Here is a 24,145-nt window from a genome sequence, read left to right on the forward strand (position 1 = left end):
TTTTAGGCACACTGCTGTTAACCTTTAAATGCAATCAATCTTTGATGATGCTAAGACTGCTCTGTAGGGATGGTAATTGATTTTTAAACTTGGTGTTGCGCCCTACAGAAAGAGTCTGCTATCCTGAGTTTCACTACCCAGCCGCCTGCTATAATTATGACTGTGGTGTTTCCCATTTCTTCTGTGGGCACCTCATCACAGTTTTGGAGGAACTTGTGCTGTCAAGGTTCATATAAAGCAGATCTGTCTGGAAAGATGGATAACCGATTTGCAGGAGGTGTTCAGTTCATGGGGCCACAGGGTTAAAAGTAGTTCGGATTCACAAGCGTGTGAATGCTGCACTGTCAAGTGGGGGCTCTGCATGTCTGAATAAGATTACAGATTAATCCTAATATTAAGGACCAATCCTTTCCTATAGTGACAGGGTATAGTTTGCCTAATTCACACTTTGTGGAATGGCACACCAATGCTGAAATGCACCCACACTTCTGGGAGTTCTGTGATGCAGTTCTGCAACCCAAAAAAAAAATCTCTACAAAAACATGTTTCTTAGGAGAAAGTGTGCATGAATTTGCAGGGCCAGGTTCAGCGTTCTCTGCTGCATGAGGTTAAAGCTGAAAATAATGTTTGTGCAGTATGAAATCCCATGCAACAGCTGTGCTAGCGGAAGATTGCTGTGCAACCAGTTGCGCAGCAGGAAGTATGGGGGCTGTAGCAATCTGTTGCATAACCAGCCACAAGAACCATCCTCGCTCCCTATGCCTTTCTCTTGTGTAACCTATTCAGCCAGCACAAGCCATTCCGCAAGTGCAACTTGTACACAGCTAAGGAACTTTAACGTAGTTCTACATTGAATTCTCCTACTTACCGGTACATTTGTTAAAACGATGTATTAAAATTCATTGTGTTAGGGGAAATGGCTTGCAAAAGTGCTATTTTGGAAGGAAAGGCAGAATACACCCACCCACCCACCATATTTTTCCCCCCTGTGTATAAGGTTGCCCAGAGTTGTTGAGCTTTTTTTTCGGGGGGGGGGGGGGTTGACGAAAATCTCTCACCCACCTGACCGACGCTACCAATAGCACACGTCACCAAAGCCACCAATCGTCTGACCAATCGCCGCCAGAAGCCGCCAATTGCCCACCCAATTGTCGCAGTGGCAGCCAATCGCCAACAGCCCTTGCTGCACCCAGAAATCACCCGCACAATCACCACTGACAATCTCCTGCTCACGGCTGCAACCAATCGCCCGTCCCCCCCTATGTATTATCCGTGTATAAGAGGACCCCCATTAAATTATAATAATAATAATAATAAAAACATCATCTTATACACGGAAAAAATATGGTATATATCTTGGCAAAATTGTGAACAAAAATGTGTATATTGAGCACTAGTAATATGCAGTAGAGTGCTGATGATATTCCATAAGGACTTTAACAAATTGTAGACGGATGTGGAAATGTGGTGCAGAGGATAGGAATGGTGTTCTCTGCTTCCAAGTGTTGGATGTCACCCACCAACCCACATAGTAGCTATAAATTTGCATCTGGATGGAGTGAAAGTAGCCACTTGGTAGAATACGTGATCCTGCAGCCATTCATGATGCATATAGATGCTCCCATATTAAATAAGAACAGAATCAGAAGCTCCCCATTGTCTGATGTCTGCGTTGGGGACTGAGCTGATCAAGACTGATGTGGTCTTGGGATGAAGCTAGTGAGCCCCAATAAGGGGACTCACCTTGCCCCAGGTAAGACCTGTGGCAACTCTTAGGTGCTTTCAGGTAAAGGTAAAGGGACCCCTGACCATTAGGTCCAGTCGTGGCCAACTCTGGGGTTGCGGCGCTCATCTGGCTTTACTGGGCCAAGGGAGCCGGCGTACAGCTTCCAGGTCATGTGGCCAGCATGACTAAACTGCTTCTGGCGAACCAGAGCAGCGCACAGAAACACCATTTACCTTCCCGCCGGAGTGGTACCTATTTATCTACTTGCACTTTGACGTGCTTTCGAACTGCTAGGTTGGCAGGAGCAGGGACCGAGCAACGGGAGCTCATCCCGTCATGGGGATTCGAACTGCTGACCTTCTGATTGGCGAGTCCTAGGCTCTGTGGTTTAACCCACAGCACATCAGTTAAATGTATATTTTCACCCAGGGCTTCATCTGGTTGTTATTGTTTGAACTCGCCCTTCATGTTTTTCATCTCCTGATTGCATGAGGCAGTTCCGGGTTTTAAATTGTGACTGTCAGCCACTTTGGTAGCAATATGATCAGAAAAGCAGTATATAAATTGGATGGATAAATAAATAATACAAGGTCTCCTCCAACCATTCAAGTCTGGAAATCAAAGCTGCATACAAAGTGCTGAGCAATCTGAAAGTACACACACACACACACACACACACACACACACATATATATCTATATATTAACCAGCCTACTGTATTTCCTTGCCACACAGCACAAATATATAAACACACTCTTTCCAAGATGGGCCCTTCTTTGAGCAGATGCTTACTGAGGTCTGACTTCTTGAGTTTCCTGATTAATTACCCTCCTCTTTTAGCTTGAGCAGAATAAGCACCGACTGTCACTTTTGATCTCTTATAAACAGTGAGGCTTCTTGAATATTTCTTTTTGCAAAAAAGAAGGGGGGAAAGGGATTCATTTCCTCACCCGTTGTCTCCCAGTGTGACATTCTACCCCAGCTGACAATGGGGTCTCGTGTTATTTTATTAAAATCAAGAGTGCTACAGAATGGCATACTTTTCTCGTCTTCTTTCAGGCTGCAAGCCCTTGAGGAAGGCACAATGCGGTTGAATAACTGATTCAGATGAAGAGGGTCTCTCTCTCTCTCTCTCTCTCTCTCTCTCTCTCTCTGTGTGTGTGTGTGTGTGTATCTCTGCTTCTCATTCTTTACAGCAAGAACGGCACATTTCAGAAATGTACACTATTACTGCCGCCTCCCAAATTTAGGGCTGGATGTGGCTTTGATGTGTGTTCTGAGATGCTTCAACATACCTGGATATCACAGGGGAAGGAAAGGACTATAAGGCCAGCGCTGGGTTCAAAGGTTCCTCTGCAAAGGTCGCCCCCTCCTTACACTGGTGGGCCACAGGTCAACACTTCAAATTTTCCACAGTGCTGCAGACTGATGCTATGTCAGGTTCTTCAGGGAATTATGGGAAATTCAATAAAGCAAGCAGCTCCCAGACTCAGCTGCCAGTCTGTGGAGGGCAGGCCAGGCCATTTTCAGCAGCATCGATCCCTGGTGGGGATCTTGGGCCAGGGAAAATAAAAAACATTAGGAAAACATGCTTTGCAAAACTGTATATGAGGCAAAACTGCACACAAAGCTGTTTAAATTTGACAAAATTGACACGAATGTGCTGATAAATCTTCATGAAGGCTTTTAAAAAAGCAAACTGATGTGGAAAACTAGAAAACTTGGGAAGGGTGTGGAACAGGCCTGGTGAGGGGTGTGGCCTGAGGGCCAGGTGGAAAGACTTTGAGGGCCACGTTCAGTTCCTGTGCCTGAAGTTCGGGGGGGGGGTTAGAAATAATAAATTATTATTATAAATTATTATTGAAATGTGTATACATTGCTAAGATGCAAGGGAACTGAAGGCAAGCTGGTTGCTGTTGTTGTTTAGTCATTTAGTCATGTCCAACTCTTCGTGACCCCATGGACCAGAGCACGCCAGGCACTTCTGTCTTCCACTGGAGTAAGGAACGAGATCGAATTTATGGAACGATATTCATTCCTTCTTGTGCATGAACCCCATTGCTTGTTTAGCCAAAATGGCATGACCCGTGCCCGTGAGCAAGATATCTGACAGATGAGGTGCCCAATGAGGTGTGAGAGTTGGTCAGTAGCCAAATAATAATTGCTGGTTGTTGCCGGGGAAGGAGTGCTTGAGAGGAATAGAAAACCGGAGGAAAGAAGGGATAGAACTGTTATGGAACCGAGTGGGCAATCTGCTCATCCCTCTTCATAACATTTGCAGACCCTCGCGCCTCTCGTCCAGTTCTGCTACCATCCCTACCTGCAATGTCCTTGAAAAGGAGTCTCCAGGTAGCACCAATTAACCTTATTCTTCATCTTGCCATCCCTCCCCTCCCCAGCTCCAGCATCACGATAAAGAAGCGGAGGATTCCCCCAGCAAGTGGAGATCTGACAACGAAATGGCCGTGGAAGCAGCAAGCCTCGAGAAGTATTTTAAGTGAAAACATGAGGTAATTATCCAGGCGAGGACTGGTGTAAACCTTTTGTTTATACAGCACCTTACATATCCCAGAATTATAAGGTTACAATCCCTAGGATTCTGCAGGTGGATCATGTGAGATGCTCTAATGAGACAGCAGCTCACATGATTTTCACCCTTTTGCCTTGGCCTTTTCCCCAATCCCCCTCATATACAGTAAGGTATGGAAGATGGAAATAGATGTGTTATGCAGCCTGCCTGTTCCCCTTCAACTAGTGTTGAGTGTTAGCCTGGCTGGTTCTGTACATGAAACTGTCCTTTGCCTCAGGCAGCAAAATGTCTTGGGTCTGGCCCTGTGTGAGATACTGCACCTCTCCATCCCCAGGCTTTCTGCCATGACAGAACATGCCAACCCTTGCGCTGTGATATCATCACACCCTGTGACTTCGAGTTTTTGTCGTAGGGCTGTTGCTCTGGCATCACCGCCACCACGCCAGCTTTCGTTTAATGGGTTTCCCATCTCTGAAATCTTCATTTTGATTCCCACTTTCAGAACAGACCCGCTGAAAAGTTCAGCGCTCTGCTCCGGAAAAGAATGACATTTTAAAAAGCAAGGCCGTTCGTCAGCAAGGCCTCTGAAAAGTGTATCACTTTCATGTCCTTCCTTTGGACCCAAAGGGCAGACTATCCTATAGAAACGGATTGGCCCCCTGAGACCAGTCTGTGATGCAGTGAGATGGACAGAGAAATGATGACAGCCGGGCTGTTCTTTCATTTCTCTGGCACTTTTCAAGACATTTCATATTTCTTCTTCAAGGAAGCCCCAAAAGAGGGGGTGATAAATGTATCACCAGGGTGGTTTCGTTTTTGACTGTCCAATTTAGGAGGATCCTCTGGCTAAATTTCACGAGCCATTTGCCTGTTTTGCTGCAGAGTCCAGAACATCGGCAGCATGTCCTGAGCCATTTGGTATTCTTCAGTTTGTTGAACCCTCTTCATTAGACGACTCTTTGCGCACTGTTGCTCCCCCTCTCATAATGTATGCACTCTCCAGTGGAATATGCCAGGGTTCTCCAAAGGTTATTGTCCCTTGAGGGCAGACTGGCGGACCCCTCAAACTCCTGCTGCAACATGCATGCTTCCAGAATGATCTCAGTGCTCTGGTTACGGCAGTTCCCATCACTCGTGGCTAATTAAATATAGCCACTGGGGTACCCTTTATCAAGAGAGATGAGAGTCAAGGGGAGTGCAACCTTACACCTTCTCCTCCGTCTCTCGGCAGTTTTAAAAGTCAACAGCCATGGTGTCCTTCTGGATCAGCTCTGTGGGATGGGTACTGAAGACAGTCATTTCTTTCCTGCCTCCAGGGTTGGGGCCAAAGAGTAGCACAGGAGGAGTGTTCTTTGGCCCCCTAGCAATTTTGCTATTGGCTTCCTCAGGTCACATTGTTATTATTTCTCAGGTTTCAGTGAATTCCGATCCCCCCTCCCCTCTTGCAGCAGACAGCCAAGAAAGTAGACAAGGAGGCTCTTACTGAGTTTTCATTCAGTACAGTGATACCTCAGGTTACATACGTTTCAGGTTGCAGACACTTCAGGTTACAGACTCCGCTAACCCAGAAATAATACCTCGGGTTAAGAACTTTGCTTCAGGATGAGAACAGAAATTGTGCTCCAGCAGCGCAGTGCTTCAGGTTAAGAACAGTTTCAGGTTAAGAATGGACCTCCGGAATGAATTAAGTATTTAACCTGAGGTACCACTGTAATCACAGTGAGAGGTCTCTGTATGCTGCTACTAGGTTAATGGCATTGCTCCAAGTGAGCTTCTCCCGCTCTCATCCTAGCAAAAGCACTGCCCCTTACGGCGTCCGCCAGAGGCTAATTGTCTTTGATTCCTTTGCTCTTCCACTTTCAATGCACGCTGGGTTCTGGGAGAAGGGTGGGTGGGTCAGAAATGCTCTCCAGTGATAACGTGTCAGCTGGCTGCTCTGTCTCTGTCTCCCCCTTCTCCTCTCCCAACTCTTCTGTTCACCTGTCTCTGAGCTGTGACCTTCCTCAAACCACTGCTGTAATTCAATACTTCCTCTTCCCTGGAAAGTTCCCTGGAAAGTTCTGTCTCCACCATTCCTCTTCAGTCTCATCCCCCTCAGTCCAGTCCCTGACATCATCATCATCATGATCATCATCATTTATACCCCACCTTTTTCCTCCAATGAGCTCAAGGTAGTGTACATGATTCTCCTCATTTAATCCCCACCACAGCACTGTGAAGTAGGTTGGGCTGAGAGACAGTGAGCATCATGGCCAAGCAGAGATTTGAACCCTGGTCTCCCAGGTCCTACTCCAGCATGTTAACCACTACACCATGCTTGCTCAGTATTACCCTCAATACCATTTCACAGTTACATGAAGTCACTGGGAGCAGTCATTAAGGGATTTGGAACGTGGTGGCATCAGCATGCTGACGACACACAACGTTGTTTCTCCATAACATCTGAAATCAGTTGTTACTGTATAGTCAGCTGCTTAAAAAATAAATAAATAAATAGGAAGCTCAAAGTGACTTTCCAAAGCGAATAGTTATGGCTGTGCAGGAACTGGGGGACAGTGGTGGGTTGGATGAGAATCCTGGTTGTGAGAGAGAGAAAAGTTCAGGAAATAGGTCATTTTCCTGTTCTGGAAGAAGTTCTGAAGAAGCAGGTACATAGCTTTGGGTGTTTCTAGATAAGGCATAGGCAAACACGGCCCTCCAGATGTTTTTGGCTACAACTCCGATGATCCCTAGCCAACAGGACCAGTGGTCAGGGATGATGGGAGTTGTAGTCCCAAAACATCTTGAGGGCCGAATTTGCCTATGCCTATTCTATATCCATCTCTACCTTTGGAAGCCCAAATGACCCTCACAGAACTATGATTTTCAGAGTTTGCTGGGAAGAGGGATTAATCGTTAAAACCACTTTGTAGAATTGTAGTTCTGTGAGGGGATAGAGGTGTCTCCTAGCAACTCTCAGCCCCCTTAACAAACTACAGATCCCAGAATTCTTTGGAGGAAGCCGTGCTATCATCATGCTTTAAATGTATGGCGTGAATGTGGCCTAAGCCAAGCAAGGGAACATCCTACGTTGAGAGAATAATGCACATGATTCTAAACTGTGCAGCATGAAGCCTGCTTAGAAAAGGGTCATAGCTGACTTTGCAACTAAATGTTTCAGCCAGGATTCCTTCCTCCTTTGTTGCCAGGGGTCCTCACCCTGTGATTTCCCCCATCTCTGCCCTCTTTCATTGGTTGTTGCTAAAGCTTCTGGAGGGCAGCTGCTTTGGACGGTGAAGGTATTGGAGAGAACAAAACACAGGGCTTATCCATACTTAAATTTTGCCCCACTTTTCCCAGGCACAAGTTTGCCCTTTAAAGCTCCATATCTGAGTGCTACCTTTTACAGAAAGCTAAACCACAGAGCCTAGGACTTGCCGATCAGAAGGTCGGCGGTTCAAATCCCTGCAATGGGGTGAGCTCCCGTTGCTCGGTCCCAGTTCCTGCCAACCTAGCAGTTCGAAAGCATGTCAAAGTGCAAGTAGATAAATAGGTACCACTCCAGCGGGAAGGTAAACGGCGTTTCCGTGCACTGCTCTGGTTCGCCAGAAGCAGCTTAGTCATGCTGGCCACATGACCCGGAAGCTGTACGCCAGCTCCCTCGGCCAATAAAGCGAGATGAGCGCTGCAACCCCAGAGTGGGTCACGACTGGACCTAACGGTCAGGGGTCCCTTTACCTTTACCTTTAAGTGTGGATAAGCCCAAGGCCCTGCGGTTTCTGGTGTCTTTCCCCATGTCTGCCTAGCCTAAGATACCACTTCTGACCCCCCAGACTAAAACTGGTTTCAGTCCATCTCTTGCAATGAACACCACTAGCGATGGGCTATAGTACATCACTATAAAATTCAGAATCAGCGTTGGCACAAATTGCACATGCAGGGCTTTACAGAGAGGGAAAAAATGGGAGAATTAAGTGCTTCTTTATTATATTCAAATGACTCCCCCCTCCCCCGTTGCTCATATTAATGGAAAAGAAAGCAATCTGCAGTTCCTCAAGACCTTCTTGACCTGGAAGGCTTTGTAAGTGCTGGCGCTTGAATGTGTTAATGGGAGGAAAGAGAAATTGCAATTGAGAGAAGGTTTGGGATATATATATATATATATATATATAATTACAATGTGATTTCTCATTTTGTGATCCCATTGTTCACAGCGAAAGCTTGTTAAATAAGTGGCACAATTGGCCGGCTAATCTGGCCCTGTTGAGCTGACCCTCTAAGGCCAATAACTGTATGGGAAGATAACTTGCTCTGAGTCAGCGTCAGAACTGCATGACAGGAACGTTGCAAATCATCTATGAAAGATGGGTACCTAGCAGATTAAGTTGGAGAGGGGGGGCAGCTATTGCTTTGGGAGCAACAAATAAGTCTTTTTCCTGCTTTCTGACATTACTCAGCTGATTGGCTACTGTGAGAACAGGAAACTGGAATAGATAGGCCATAATAATAATAATAATAATAATAATAATAATAATAATAATAATTTCTTATTTATACCCCGCCCATCTGGCTGGGCTACCCCAGCCACTCTGGGTGATGTGCAGCGTAAATTAATAACGCAGAGTTTTTAATTGAATAAAAGCTTTACTGAGTTAAAATAAACTTCATTATAAACAACGTGGTTCCAAACAGTTTGACTGAGATTACATACTCTGTTCACAACTGAAGCAGACAGACTCTCACATCTTACAGAGAGCACAGAGAGAAACTGGCTGCTAAGTCACATGTCAGAGTGACTCAACAGTTAGCAGTTAGGCCTGAATAACTTTAGTAGGCCCAAATAACTGTGCAGTCCCAGCACTTCCTTTTTTTTTTTAATAATATTTATTGAACATTTTCAAATATAACAGAAAAATGAAAAAAAAAGAAAAAAGAAAGAAGTTTTATATCCTTATTTTCATTAACATCCTTCCAGGACTTCCCCTCCCCACCCCCTCTTGTATTCCAATTCCTTCAAATAAATTCAGCAAGTTCTTACCCCAAATTTTAAACTTATTACAATTAACCCAATGTTAAAAATGTTTTTCCCTCCCCTAAAAATCGACCTCGCTCCCTTCCACGAGTTCCCCTTTTAAATATGCAGAACAAATTAAATTAAAAGAAAATAGAAAAAAGAATAAAGTATAATTTAACACCCTTTGGATTCCAAATTTCCCTCCCCCCTTTTCCGATTGCGTTCCCCAATGTCCATCAATACCTGTTGTCGTCCTGGAGATCCCACATCTAGGCCGAGATCCTTGCCAAGTCCACTTTGCCGTCTTTTTAATAGTCTTTGCCGTCTTTTAGATCATCTTTAATTTCGAACGTCCAATCTTGGAAAGACTTTATCTCAAAAAGGACCATTTCTTCCATCCAGATCTCTATATTTAAGAGCAAAAACTCCAATTTTATTTCTTTAGACCTTTCAAATCTGGATGTCCCAAATGTACCCACTTCCAGCTTTATCCAATTCTTGTTGTTCATATTATTCTTATTATTCTCTCTCCTCACTTTTCTCCAATTTCTTTTCCTGCTCTCCTGCAAAAATGTTCCAATTCCAAAAGCTTCTAAATCCCCTACAGAGGCTTTGTTATTCAGGAACAAAACTTTACGTCAAGTCCCTTCCATTCTTCAATAGATAAGTCTATTGTCTCCTTTAGTGTAGAGACCTCTGTAGACAAAATAGTGTTCCATTTCTGCAGTTTCCCAGGAGATAAAAAGTCCAATTCAAATTCCATACCAGCAATGCTTGTAATGTCCCACAGCCCCTCTAGAGGGATTATAATAACTCAGTTTCCTTCCAGATCACACCCAACAGTCAAAATAGCTTGTTATTCCTTGTTTTAAACAATTTATATCTAATTTGTAACAAATGTAACCGGCAAAGTCCTCGTAACAAAGTTCTCTTTTTTTTTATTCTTCAGCTTTGACAGCTCCTTAGACAGCTGTCAAAGCCTCTGTTTCTCCTCTCCCGGCACTCTCACGGTCCGCTCCCGGTTCCCGGGGGGGGGGGGGGTTGCATTTTAGCTCAGGTTCTACTTTTCTCCTCCAGCCCAGTCTTATAATTTTCCATCGTGAAATTAATAACTTTATCAAACTTAGGTAGCACTCAATCTTAGTTGTTAAATCCTTTGCTTTAACTCCTCTACGACAGGGGGGAGGCTGACTTCCTTTTTGCACCTCCCCCGCTCGCTCCGAATTTAAAATTTAAAATCTTTTCCCTTTTTAAGTCCAGTTTCCAATTACTCACGGGTTGTTCTTTTAATCTGAATTTTCAATAGAAGAAGTCAGCGCTATCCGCCAAATGGCATGCGGATTCGCTCGGCAGGGGAAGCGGAGGACTCATAGCACCACCACCCCCCGGCACCCACTCCGAAGCCTTTAAAAAGGCTCCTTCGTGAGTCGGGGGCGCAAACGGTGCCCGCCGAGTCACCATGCCCATGGGTTTCAGCGCCCATGGTTTTTGAGGGTCCCCGCAACGCCGACGCGGTAGAACCCAGCCCCTGCCGAGCAGGCTCCCTCCGGAGCTCGGAGGGAGTCCGCCATTCAGCGATGGCGCCAACCCGGAAGTCCCAGCACTTCCCAGCCTGCTTTGCTGCTTCTGCTCTCATGTGTCTTTGTCACATGACACTGGGTGGCTTCCAACAAAATTGGCATGACCCAGCAGGCAATGCCTGACACTCAGCTTTTTCTTTTAAAGAAAAATGTTGCATCAAGCTTGGAAGCTTTGCTATTGTACAGTACTTCAAACATGTGTGCACACACACAGGGCTAGGTGAGCTTGTCTATGCTTGCAGGAGACAAACGATTAAACCATTGTTAAGACATTAAAAGGGTATACCAAGGGAGTTTAAGTTTGGGTCCCTAGTGATGTCACAGATACTATCCAGTAGGTAGCTGCGACACTGGCAGTGTATGCAACATTCAAACATGCTTGGGGAGGGGGAGGAGGACTGAGTTTTCATTTCCTCAATGCTTGGTAATGGATCTTCAAATTTCCTGGCAGCAGAAATGTTACCTTGAGAAAAGAGAACTCTGTTTCAGCTGCCCATCTTTTGCTCACACTGCTACCCAGATCCCATTAACTGCTGCTTTAGCAACTAGGGTTTAGGGGATCAGGCTGTAAGATACGTAGGACTTAAGGCATTTAAAACTTGGTTGCAAGCCAGATGCTGCCACCTAGTTCTCATCCGGCCAAAATGTGCAGCTATTATATTTATGATGCATTAAGCCATAAGGCGGCATGTAATTGCCAGCGCTGGCACTTCTGTTGTGCAAACTGATGTGTAAGGTAAGCTCGCATGAGAGGGTCATTTAGAAGGCAGCAGTTAACAGGCCACGTTTACAGCTGCAGACCGCTTTTCAGATGTGTGCAGATTCCTAGCATTGTGGGAATCAGGCATCTCATTAGCAAGATAAACATTTTGATGTTCTCATGTTCCTGCAGTTTTTTTAATAAAAAAAAAAAAACACACAGAAATTTCACTCTGATCTGTCAGGGCACTTTATAGAGCCAAAAGCTTCGTTCCACTTGAGCAGCTGACACAATGGAACTTCCTGTTTCCTGCAGCCATCCAATCTGCTCCAAACAGTTGGGAGAATCATCCAAAGTATATTTGCAGGGGCAGGCATGTGGGAGATGAGATGTACATGTACTGAACTCCAGTTGTGCCACATTAGAGTCAAGCCTTTGAATGGATTGGTTCAATGTAGCCCATGTGAATTGTGGCAGGAGTTCAGCCTACACTCGAGTAGGACCCTGGCAGAGACACATGCCCAGCTGGCATGTTCCCTCCCTCCTGGTCGATCGTTCGGGAGGTTCATAAGCTTTCTTCAGCCCAAACATCACAGTAACCAATGCACACTTAGGGATCTGCAGAGTTTGCATATCTTGCATGACAGACCTCAGCAACTCAGCATTTTGGCTGATCTACAGTGGTACCTCGGGTTGCAGATGCTTCAGGTTACAGACACTTCAGGTTACAGACTCTGCTAACCCAGAAATAGTACCTCAGGTTAAGAACTTTGCTTCAGGATGAGAACAGAAATCGTGCTCCAGCAGCGTGGCAGCAGCAGGAGGCCCCATTAGCTAAAGTGGTGCTTCAGGTTAAGAATGGACCTCCAGAACAAATTAAGAACTTAACCCGAGGTACCACTGTACTTTATTTACATATAAACACACACGGAGCACTGCATCATGGCTCCCTCTCTCTCTAGCATCAGACAGCAAAGAGAAAAAGAACAAAGGACAATAGTCCCACTATATGGAACACAGTAACACAAACATCCTGTCTCTTCCCACTCTGTGGAGTCAAAACATATACCATCATGTGAAAGACAACAATCCTATGACTGCAGTCATAGATCAGGAATTCTAACAAATAGGTGGTGTTCCCCTAACTTCTTAAATTCAGCTTCCAGAGCTTTTCCAGGTGTGTCCACCTTGGGAAAGATGCTTGACTGTTACCTTTCACACATACACGTGTTCCTGGCATGGTTGGCACCATATGTCCCTGGTTTGAAGAATAACGCCTTGGAGGACCTTGGGAACACCATCATCCTGTGCCAGAGCCGCAAAGGGCCTCTCTCTTGCTAGATGCAATCGATCTGCGAGATCTGGCTGCGACTGCACTCAGGAACTGTTTGCATATAATCCTTGCACAAATACGCATTTTGGTAATCAGCTGTGGATTTTGACACACTCCAAGCCTTAAGTGCTATTCATTATATCACCCACTCAGCCAGCCGTAAGAACCATTAATTATGAAGCAGCAACAGCGGCAGCTGACTCCTGTGTGGATCTCCTCCTTTGCGAGAGATGAGAAAGCAAATCTGCTCGCTCCAGAAGAAATATGTTTTCTGAAGGTCACCTTAATAAACAAAACAGAACAAGAACCACATCTGTCAGTAGCACAGAACAGAGACAAAGCGTTTTCTTCCTGTAAGCAGTTTTAATGATGGACTTTTTAAATAAAATAAAAAAACAGTATGGAAAGTGGTGAGTGGAAAGTAGCTCTGCATCACATTTCAGGAATGGGTCTCTTCTCTCAAATGAGTTTTCTCACAGTAGTAAGAAACAAGTAAATAAGGAGTAATATTTTCCCACCCCCTCCTTTTCAAGTGAATTCCAGGGAAATATAATATTGGCAGAAGGTTTGTAGACAAACAGAACCTGGGGGTGATGAGTGCTATTTGAAAACTAAAAAACTCTACAAGGAACATGCTGAAAGTGAGGTGGTGGGTGGAAAGGAAGGTTGGGATGAGTGGGTGGGAAAATCCATATCTCAAGCAGAAAATATAAGCATGTAAGAGAGAAATGCAATTACTTTACCCAGATAATAATAATAATAAATTCTGTTATGTGTATGGGAACTCTGTTCCCCATAGGACTGGGAAGCATTGATATCTGTCACGCTTAGTTCTCTGCCGTGGTGTCTCTGAGTAAAATCCCACCTTCCCGCTTTCCCCTCCCAAATCCAGCTCAACGAACATGCAATAACATTAGCTACACAGGAGCACACAATTGTTCAGTGGAGAGCTTCCAAACATGACAATCAAAGTGTACCTTTCGTCTTATATCTCTGGCATTGCATCTATCTATCTATAGGTTTGATCTTCTTAGAGTCCCATGGACTGCAACAAGATCAAACCTATCCATTCTGAAGGGAATCAGCCCTGAGTGCTCACTGGAAGGACAGATCCTGAAGCTGAGGCTCCGATACGTTGGACACCTCATGAGAAGAGAAGACTCCCTGGAAAAGACCCTGATGCTGGGAAAGATTGAGGGCACAAGGAGAAGGGGACGACAGAGGACGAGATGGTTGGACAGTGTTCTCGAAGCTACCAGCATGGCTTTGACCAAACTGCGGGAGGCAGTGGAAGACAGGAGTGTCTGGCGTGCTCTGGTCCATGGGGTCACAAAGAGTCGGACACGACTAAACGACTAAACAACAACAAATAGATATAGATATACCAATTGGACCAAATGTAAGCTGCACCCGCAAATAAGCCACACCTTTAAAATTGGGGGGGGGGGGGACAATACCCGAATATAAGCCGCTCCCTTAAAATTGGGCTACAGGCTGAAAATCACTGCGGTTGGTAGAATTGTAACTCCCAGCCAATTTAAGCCTTTGATCTTGTAAGCCCGCCAAAGTTACCGTACAATCGCTAAAATCGCAAATCGCTATTCAATTGCTATAATTCCGCAGGCACTCAAGCTCGCAGATCGGCAAGAAAACGTTTTTTGTTCCGTTTTACCATGTGTCTGTTTCAGCAGCGATATCGTAAAAGCCAGTTTTTGTAAGGTTGTGAATTTGAGCCGCACCTTAACTTTTCATGGTTGGAATTTGGGGGGGAAAGTGCAGCTTATATTCAGGCCAGTATGGTATAAGGTAAAGAACGCATACTCCAGGAAGCCCAACACATCAAATCCGATCCTTCCACAACCACATTGCAGACAGACACATTAGCATAAAAGGTAAAAAAGAAAAAGAAAGGTAAAGGACCCCTGGACGGTTAAGTCCAGTCAAAGGTGACTATGGGGTGTGGCGCTCATCTCGCTTTTCAGGCCAAGGGAGCCAGTGTTTGTCCACAGACAGCTTTCCAGGTCATGTGGCCAACATGACTAAACCGCTCCTGGCACAATGGAACACCGTGACGAGTGCCAGAGGGCACGGAAATGCCATTTACCTTCCCACTGCAGTGCCTATTTATCTACTCACGCTTGTGTGCTTTAGAACTGCTACGTTGGCAGGAGCTGAGACAGAGCAACGGGAGCTAACCCCGTCATGCAGATTTGAACCACCGACCTTCCGATCGGCAAGCCCAAGAGGCTCAGTGGTTTAGACCACAACGCCACCCGCTCCCTATTATATAAATATATATAGATAACAATCAAGGAGCGTGAAAAGCAAGGCTGGGGTGTGGTGTGGCTGGAGAGTGTGTTGGAGTCCTGAAGGCCACTTTGAGAGACTTGGAGGGCCGCATTTAGCCTACAGGCCTGATATTCCACACCCCTTTAGCATGCATGCAGGTCCTCACAATGCTTTCTGTGGGAACCATTTGTTAGGCTAACGTTGGCTTCACAAGTCTATGATTTCCACTGTTTCCTATGGAAATATTTCTGGTGCTGGATTGGCCAGATCTCTCTCCATGGAAAGAAGAAACCAATCAGCAAAAGAGAGACAAAGGGGGGTGGGGACAGATTTGACTGCTCTATCCTGCTCTCTGTTTCATCCAATCTCACCACTCTCTCTCTGGTTTCTTCCTGAAAATGGCTGCTGTTCATCAGCAAAACATAAACAAACAAGGAAGTAAGGAAGCCAACTGTTGGGATATCTGAATCTGCAAAGCTTCTAGCAAGGTCTGGGCATAATTCTTTACATGCAGATAAGTGAATTTTCAGATAGTGAACGGGCAGGCAGTGGGACCAGCTTGTATATTCGAAAGAGCTGATGGGGTTGCAGTAACCAAGTTACCCGTTTTCTGCAAGGATGAAACCGCAAGTGGTAATATCATAACTATTGCATGATGGAAAGCCAAGCTGCCTAACAATCCCAAAAAGAAACCCATGTGTTGTGATGAGAACCAGTCACAGATATATAGGCACAACATGTCAGCTAATAACTGTTAAAGCATATATTATAGAATAATGGAGGGACGCGGGTGGCGCTGTGGGTAAAACCTCAGTGCCTAGGACTTGCTGATCGTATGGTTGGCGGTTCGAATCCCCGCGGCGGGGTGAGCTCCCGTCGTTCAGTCCCAGCTCCTGCCAACCTAGCAGTTTGAAAGCACCCCTAAGTGCAAGTAGATAAATAGGGACCGCTTTATAGCGGGAAGGTAAACGGCGTTTCCGTGTGCGGCACTGGTGCTGGCTCGCCAGATGCAGCTTCGTCACGCTGGCCATGTGACCTGGAAGTGTCTTCGGACAGCGCCGGCTCCCGGCCTCTTGAGCGAGATGAGCGCGCAACCCTAGAGTCGGTCACGACTGGCCCTGACGGGCAGGGGTACCTTTACCTTTATAGAATAATGGTATCATTCAAAAGGTAGAAATAAATCTATTAGAGTTCATATATACAATGTAACAGACTAGTGGCGCAGAACTTCAAGCCATGTGTTCAAGATAGGTGTCAAAGGTCAGTCTCACAATGGTTATTCAAAGGTTTCAACAGAAGATGTCTAAAAAGTAAAGTTTTTCAAAAGTTTCAATGGAATCAAAAGTTTCAACAATCCTAGGCAGATTCCCAGTGGCTGCTGCTACTGCCAGCGCTGGCCACTCTGTTGTGTTGTTATCCTGGGAAAGAAAGGGAACCTGTGGCTCTCTGAATGTTGTTGAAAATCCATCAGTCCCAGCCAGCATGGGCAATGCCCAGTCCAACAATATCTGGAGGGTCACAGGTTCCTTGAAGACTGCCTGAGCATCAAGAACCAACACCAACACAGTTCAGGCATAATCTATGTGTAGCAGAAACTGCTAGTCTGACTTCCTGACATGCATGATGTTATCCCTCACACCTGGCCACCCACCCTTCAAAGGGGCACTTGTGCAGAATGGGACCCTTGAGTGCATGGACACCTACACACATTCAGCTACTCACATGTAGGTTGGGATGCCAGTGGACTACAACTTTGGGGGTGGACTAGAGGCATGTCTGCACTCCATATTAACCTGCTATTCATAGATTTCTGAATCCAGCTCTCATTTCTACACCCTGCCGATTTCTTTTTTTCCTTCACAATCACGATTCTCTCTTGGATAAATGCTAATGAGAGCTAGCTGATTGCTTAATCTCATAGCTTTCGTCTTGCTCACGTAAGGCACAAAACGTTGCTGCATTTGACAAAACATCTTCTTTTTATGTCTAATCAGGCAACAAAGCACCTTTGGCGAAGTCTGGCTGAGGCAGAAGACAATGGAGGAAACCAGAGGCCCTCCCTGCAAACCCCAGTCTTTTTGGGAGCTAAAGCTCAAGAGATGTCAATATATTCTGCAGAGATGCTGGATTCTTCCACTGGATGCTTTATTAACCTCACCTAAGGGTTGTTTTGGCAAAGATGCTTGATAGTTTGCATATCGCACAAAATGCATTGAAGTTGTTGCTTTAATTTTCTACGAAAATAAAAAATAAAAATAATCTGTTCCTTGGCCAAAAACAAATAAAGCATTAATAAAATAAATACTTCCTCTGGTTTTGTTTTTTTAAAGATACCTTTTTATTAGGTATTGTGAAGTTGTGGCCCTCCAGATACTCTTAAGTCTCCAGCTCTGATCACCTATAAGCATTGGACATACTGGCTTGGATTGACAGGAGTTGAAATCCAACAGTACCTGGAAGTCCAAAAGCAAGCCATGCCTGCCCTAACAGGTGGCTCTGCTGAGTTCTGATCCACCAGCAAAGGGAGCCCTTCCATTTGTGGAAGGGGCCCTCTGGACATTTGGAGATCATGCAGATTTAGACTTATTTATTTCTCTACAAAATGAAAAATAAGATTTGATATCAAAGATGAGACAGAGATCACACAACAATGGGCGTATTCGAACAGCTTTTTCCAACTGTAAATTTCCTCACCCTTCCCCCTACTTTTTCCCCCTCTTCCCAGTGAAGTAAACAAATAAAAAAAGAACATTCTGAGGGTGTCCGCAAATGTGAAGAAGAAGAAGAAGAAACAACAACAGAAAAGGCAGAGGGCAGCAGAGGCAGAGCAGGGATGCCTTAAGAGCCCACAGCAAAACAAACACATGAGAGTGTGGATCTTTGTTTCTGAATATTTATATTAAGTGCGAAATATCTATTGAAAGAAATCCACAGCCGTACCGTCGGGATTGTTGAAAGCTGATGACTTCTACTTCAAATAGACTCTGGGAGCTGGGAGCCTCCCCTGCATTCAATAACTGCACGGCGAAATATGGAAAACTCTCGAGCGTATGTTCTTGAACTTTTGCACAGTGAAACTCGCATCTTAAGAGCAAATAACTGGCTGCGTCTCTCTCGCTGTCTCTGAACTAGCAAGCAAGGCAGGGGGATGGCTTTGTGAGAGGCTTTCTCTCTCCCACTCAAAAGCTGGCAGGCAGATCATAGGGCAAGAAAAGAAGACGGGTGACAGAAAACAGAAACCCTTAGGATATCATAGAATCATGGAATTGTCGGATCTTGTAGTCCAACCCCCCTGTAATGCAGGAATATGCAGCTGTCTCATACGGGGATTGAACCTGCAACCTTGGGGTTATCAGCCCCATGCTCCATTTACCGATGTGGTCAATAACGAATTGGCCAGATATTGCCCAACTTCTGTTGTCTCAGTTATTTCACAGCACTCACAGGGCCACAAGTTGCTCCTGCCTGGACAACCAAGGCCAGAATCACAGTGGCCATACTATCCCCATCCAGGGATGATGACAGTTCTTTTAGTAGACATAGTCTGTAGAAGGAGGTCCTAGCTATGAAGACCACCAGGGCCTCTAGTGACAAAGAGGGATCCAGGAGGACCCCTCTTGGGTTGCCACGCTACCAATAATGGAAATGCTAACATAGAGCTAGGGAGATAAAAACAAGCATCTCAAAGAGGTGGGGAGGAGATTGCGAAACGGCATTCCCTCTGGGAACAATTAGCGTGCTGTTTGCAACTCCCCAAAGCAAAGTTGGCCGGAACAATACCGAGAAGGCGCCTCCTTTGAAGTCGCACGCAAGGGCCAGAGACGAGCGAAGAATAGAAGCCGTAGCTTCCGAGTGCCCAGCCATGATCAGCTCTTCCTCAAAGCAAGAGCTCTTGTGAACTCGGTTGTCACTTCTCCGCTTTGAACATTAATTTGGGAACAAAAGCTCTGTGTTAGCCGATTGTGCTCATTGGAAAGAGGAGGCTCACGCTGGGGGGACGTGCAGCAGACACCACTTGGCAGATTTGCAGAATCTTGTACAAAGACAAAGAAGCCTCCAACATGGCAACGCTCCAGATCCCCCATCCATCAAGCCGGGCATGCCTTTAAGCTGCTTGGGGTAGTTAACGGGCTTCCTGTGGAGAAGCAGAAGGAGGCGCAGGGGAGGGAAAGACCACGTCTCTTAATCAAGGGCAACGCAGAGTCATTTCAAGTGAATTCAAAAATCACCCCCTCTTTGCAATTTCTCCGCTCTCCATTGAGAGCACCCTGCTGCTCTAAATACAGGGCTGTCACTGCACACACTGAAGTTTTCTTCCGCGTTTCCAGAGCTGGGCTGCCTGGACAAGAAATGCAGGTAGTGAGCTGGAGCAGCAGCATTTTTAAGGTCAACCAATGAAGCAGCAGAGGAATTTAGAGGTGAACTGCAGGATTCTTTTCGTTGCCACAAAGGGCTCAGTAAGGATGGAGGGATTGCTCTGTTTGCAGCCCATGTTGTCATAGAATCATAGAATCATAGAGTTGGAAGAGACCACAAGGGCCATCGAGTCCAACCCCCTGCCAAGCAGGAAACACCATCAGAGCACTCCTGACATATGGTTGTCAAGCCTCTGCTTAAAGACCTCCAAAGAAGGAGACTCCACCACACTCCTTGGCAGCAAATTCCACTGTCGAACAGCTTTTACTGTCAGGAAGTTCTTCCTAATGTTTAGGTGGAATCTTCTTTCTTGTAGTTTGGAGCCATTGCTTCATGTCCGCTTCTCTGGAGCAGCAGAAAACCCTTTCTCCCTCCTCTATGTGACATCCTTTTATATATTTGAACATGGCTATCATATAACCCCTTAACCTCCTCTTCTCCAGGCTAAACATGCCCAGCTCCCTTAGCCGTTCCTCATAAGGCATCGTTTCCAGGCCTTTGACCATTTTGGTTGCCCTCCTCTGGACACGTTCCAGTTTGTCAGTTTCTTGAACTGTCCTAGCCTGGTGTTTGCATTCCCAAGTCCATTCTATTTCCACATCTCTGAACCACATTTTAATTTATGTGTACAATGGTGACTGGTTGGAGGATCATAGAATTGTAGAGTTGGAAGGGACCCCATGGGCCATCTCGTCCAACCCCTTCCAATGCAGGAATCTCAACTAGATCATGCACGGCAGATGGCCACCCAAACACTGCTTTCAAAACTCCAAGGAAAGAGTGTCCACCACATCTAATGGGAATCTGTACCACTGTCTAACAACTCTTACTGTCAGAAAGTACTTCCTGATGTTTAGCTGGAATCTCCTTAAAACTTGAAGCCATTGCCTCAAGTCCTATTCTCCAGAGAATGAGAAAACAAGCATGTTTCCTCCTCCAAGTGACAGCCCTTAAGATATTTGAAGGTGGCTATCATATCTCTTCTCCATCTCCTCTTTCCAGCCTCAATATACTTAGCTCCTTCAACCGTTCCTCATAAGGCTTGGTTTCCAGGCCCTTGATCATCTTGGTTGCCCTCCTCTGCATGCGTTCCAGCTTGTCAACATCCTTCCTAAATTGTGGTGCCCAGAATTGGACAAAGGATTCCAGGTGTGGTCTGACCAAGGCAGAATACAGTGGGTCTATCACTTCCCTTGATCTGGAAACTATACTTCTGTTGATGCAGCCTAGAATCTGAGATTGTTATTATTTTTTAAGTAGGAAAAGTTGCATTAAATACATATTGTCAGATGTGGTCGTTGCAAAAACAACTGCTTAGGAATTGGTGCCTGAAAAACTTCAGCATTTGGGGCTTATGAGTTTAAGAAGCGACATGATAAAGTTGTGCGTGGCATGGAGGAGGTGGATAGAGAAAGTCCCCCCCCCCTCCCCGTCATAACACTAGGACTTGGGGACATCCGATGAAGCTGAATGTTGGAAGATTCAGGACAGATAAAGTACTTCTCACACAGCACAGTTAAACTCTGGAACTGTGGAGCCAGTGTGGTGTAGTGGTTAAGAGCAGTGGACTCATAATCTGGTGAACCGGGTTTGCTTCTCCGCTCCTCCACATGCAGCTGCTGGGTGACCTTGGGCCAGTCTCTCAGCCTCATTCACCTCACAGAGTGTTTGTTGTGGGGAAGGAAGGAAAGGAGATTGTTAGCCGCTTTGAGACCCCTTCGGGTAGTGATAAAGCGGGAGATCAAATCCAAACTCCCCCCTGGAATTCACTCCCACAGGAGATAGTGATGGCCACCAACTTGCTTGGCTTTAAAAGAGGATTGGACAGATTCATGAAGGATACTAGTCGCAATGGCTACTGTATGTTCTACCCCCACTGCACAGCTGGACTTATGTCCTGCTTGCGGGCTTCCCACAGGCTTCTGGCTGGCCACTGTGAGGAAAAGATGCTGGACTAAATGGACCATTGGCCTCATCCAGTGAGCTCTTATTATGTTCTTATGCATTTCCAAACGTATTAGGAATTTTAAATGCACATTATTTTTTTTGAGGTGAAAACTGTGGGATGACCAGCCTCATATAACCAGCATGCTTAAGTTCAATCGATGCATGAAAGGGTTAAGACCATAGAGTAAGCTGTCCTGCTTAGCCATTCACCTTGGGAGGGACTAGGTAATACAAGCCTTTGCCCGCCCTCCATCTAGCTGAGAAGCTGAGCATGTGAGGAGGTCTGAGCTGCTTGCTGCACCCCAGACCAAATGACTGTAACAAGCCTCTCTTGAGTTCCCATGACAATAATTTAAGAACTTTCACCACTCTAACTAAGCCAAGTTTTACTGCCTGTGCAACCTCTGAAGCACATGAATCTGACCTTTGGAGAGTTTGTAAGTAAACAATTTTTTAACTTTACCAAATTTTTTGTCTTTTTCTATGCCAGGGGAAGAGGGAAACAAGGGCATATTTTAAAAATCTAACAGACTATATTTCCATGTGGTGCTTTGCTGCATATTTTGTTATTTTAAATCTCTGCTAGGGTTCACTCACCAAAGAGTACTTGCTCTAAACCTTGATCTTGGCATCCAGATAATTCTCCTTTTGTAGTTATTTTTTCCTTGCAACAAACAAGAGCTGCACTGCAATATTCAAAGAAGTTGTGAAATCCGATGGATCTGAACATCGGAAGGTGTGGGTCAGATCAGTTCATATTGACATTCACAAAGAGCTATTCCTCAACCATGCAATTCTCAGATCGTGCAGTGCAGCCTTCTGAGATAGCTGTACATTGTGAACCAGAACTTGGTGTATCACTGCAATTACTCTCGTTTTGTACCTTTTTATCTCTTTATAGATTTCAAACTCATTATTTTATTCTGTTTATTGGGTTCTCTGAGCAATTCTGATGGCTGGTGAGTGTTCAGCCAGCCTATCCCTTAGGTATCTAAGACAGCAGAATGATGCTCTTGATTATCACAGATGAATGATTTGTTTCCTTCCTCTAGTCCTGCATTAAAGAATGTGAGGATTTCTGTTTCAACTGGCTAGAAAAACTGGCCAGTGAGCATGACTAGGGTTTAATGGAATTTGGGTTAGTCTGAAATGCAACATCTCCACTGTGTCCTCTTTGTGTCATCCAGCAAAGCTCTTTCAGGTTATCTGGTTTTTATTACATGCTAATCCTAATTAAGGAAGGGGACGCAGGTGGCGCTGTGGGTTAAAGCCTCAGCGCCTAGGACTTGCCGATCGAAAGGTCGGCGGTTCGAATCCCTGCGGCGGGGTGCGCTCCCGCTGCTCGATCCCAGCGCCTGCCAACCTAGCAGTTCGAAAGCACCTCCGGGTGCAAGTAGATAAATAGGGACCGCTCACCAGCGGGAAGGTAAACGGCGTTTCCGTGTGTGGCTCTGGCTCGCCAGAGCAGCGATGTCACGCTGGCCACGTGACCCGGAAGTGTCTCCGGACAGCGCTGGCCCCTGGCCTCTTAAGTGAGATGGGCGCACAACCCCAGAGTCTGTCAAGACTGGCCCGTACGGGCAGGGGTACCTTTACCTTTACCTTAATCCTAATTAAACAACAACTTTTTTGCTGTGGCAATTCATACTGACTTACAAAAAACCTGCATGCATTAAAACCAAAAACATGGATTAAAATATACTTTAAAGTATACATTAAAACACCATACCCACTCTAAAAGGCCATAGATAATTAAAAACCAAAGGCCAGGTGAAAAAGGAATGTTACCTGGTGCCTGAAGATATGCAACCGTGGCCCCAGGTGAGCCTCCCTATTCCACAAATGGGAGCCACCACTGAAAAGGCTCATTCTTGTGTTCCCATCCTCCGGACCTCTCGTGGAAGGGGCACAAGAAGAAGGGGGTCAGATGATGATTGCAGAGTCTGGGCAGTTCCCATGGAGAGAAGCAGTTCTTGAAATATTGGAGTCCTGAGCCACATAAGGCTTTACAGCTCAGTGTGGTGGTGGGGTGCTGATAAAAGGTAAAGGTAAAGGTACCCCTGCCCATACGGGCCAGTCTTGACAGACTCTGGGGTTGTGCGCCCATCTCACTTAAGAGGCCAGGGGCCAGCGCTGTCCGGAGACACTTCCGGGTCACGTGGCCAGCGTGACATCGCTGCTCTGGCGAGCCAGAGCCGCACACGGAAACGCCGTTTACCTTCCCGCTGGTAAGCAGTCCCTATTTATCTACTTGCACCCGGAGGTGCTTTCGAACTGCTAGGTTGGCAGGCGCTGGGACCGAGCAGCGGGAGCGCACCCCGCAGCAGGGATTTGAACTGCCGACCTTTCAATCGGCAAGTCCTAGGCGCTGAGGCTTTAACCCACAGCGCCACCTGCGTCCCTGATACCTGACTACAAATCACTTTGAGGATAAAAATCACTTGCATCCATCAGGACTTGAATTCCATTATTCTTATTCTTATTCTTATTCTTATTCTTATTATCACCATTATCATTATTATCACCATTATCATTATCATTATCATTATCACCATTATCATCATTATCATCATTATTATTATTGAGAGCCAGTGTGGTGTAGTGGTTAAGAGCGGTAGACTCGTAATCTGG

The 24,145-nt window shown here is 45.6% G+C and overlaps 1 protein-coding gene across 4 annotated transcripts in view; it reads left to right on the forward strand.

The window, feature by feature from the left end:
- The window catches only part of FHIT (fragile histidine triad diadenosine triphosphatase), a 1,061,423-nt gene extending 1,043,970 nt beyond the window's left edge, over window positions 1-17,453 (forward strand). For all 4 annotated transcript variants that reach the window (XM_079964180.1, XM_079964181.1, XM_079964183.1 and 1 more), the window contains 2 exons: window positions 4,126-4,236; window positions 17,146-17,453. In XM_079964180.1, coding sequence (XP_079820306.1) covers window positions 4,126-4,227 — 102 coding nt within the window. In that variant the 3' untranslated portion in view covers window positions 4,228-4,236; window positions 17,146-17,453. The remainder of the gene's footprint in view (window positions 1-4,125; window positions 4,237-17,145) is intronic.
- Window positions 17,454-24,145: the final 6,692 nt, after the last annotated feature.

The sequence above is a fragment of the Podarcis cretensis genome (genome assembly GCF_951804945.1).
Source record: "Podarcis cretensis genome assembly, chromosome: 2".
NCBI lineage: Eukaryota > Metazoa > Chordata > Lepidosauria > Squamata > Lacertidae > Podarcis > Podarcis cretensis.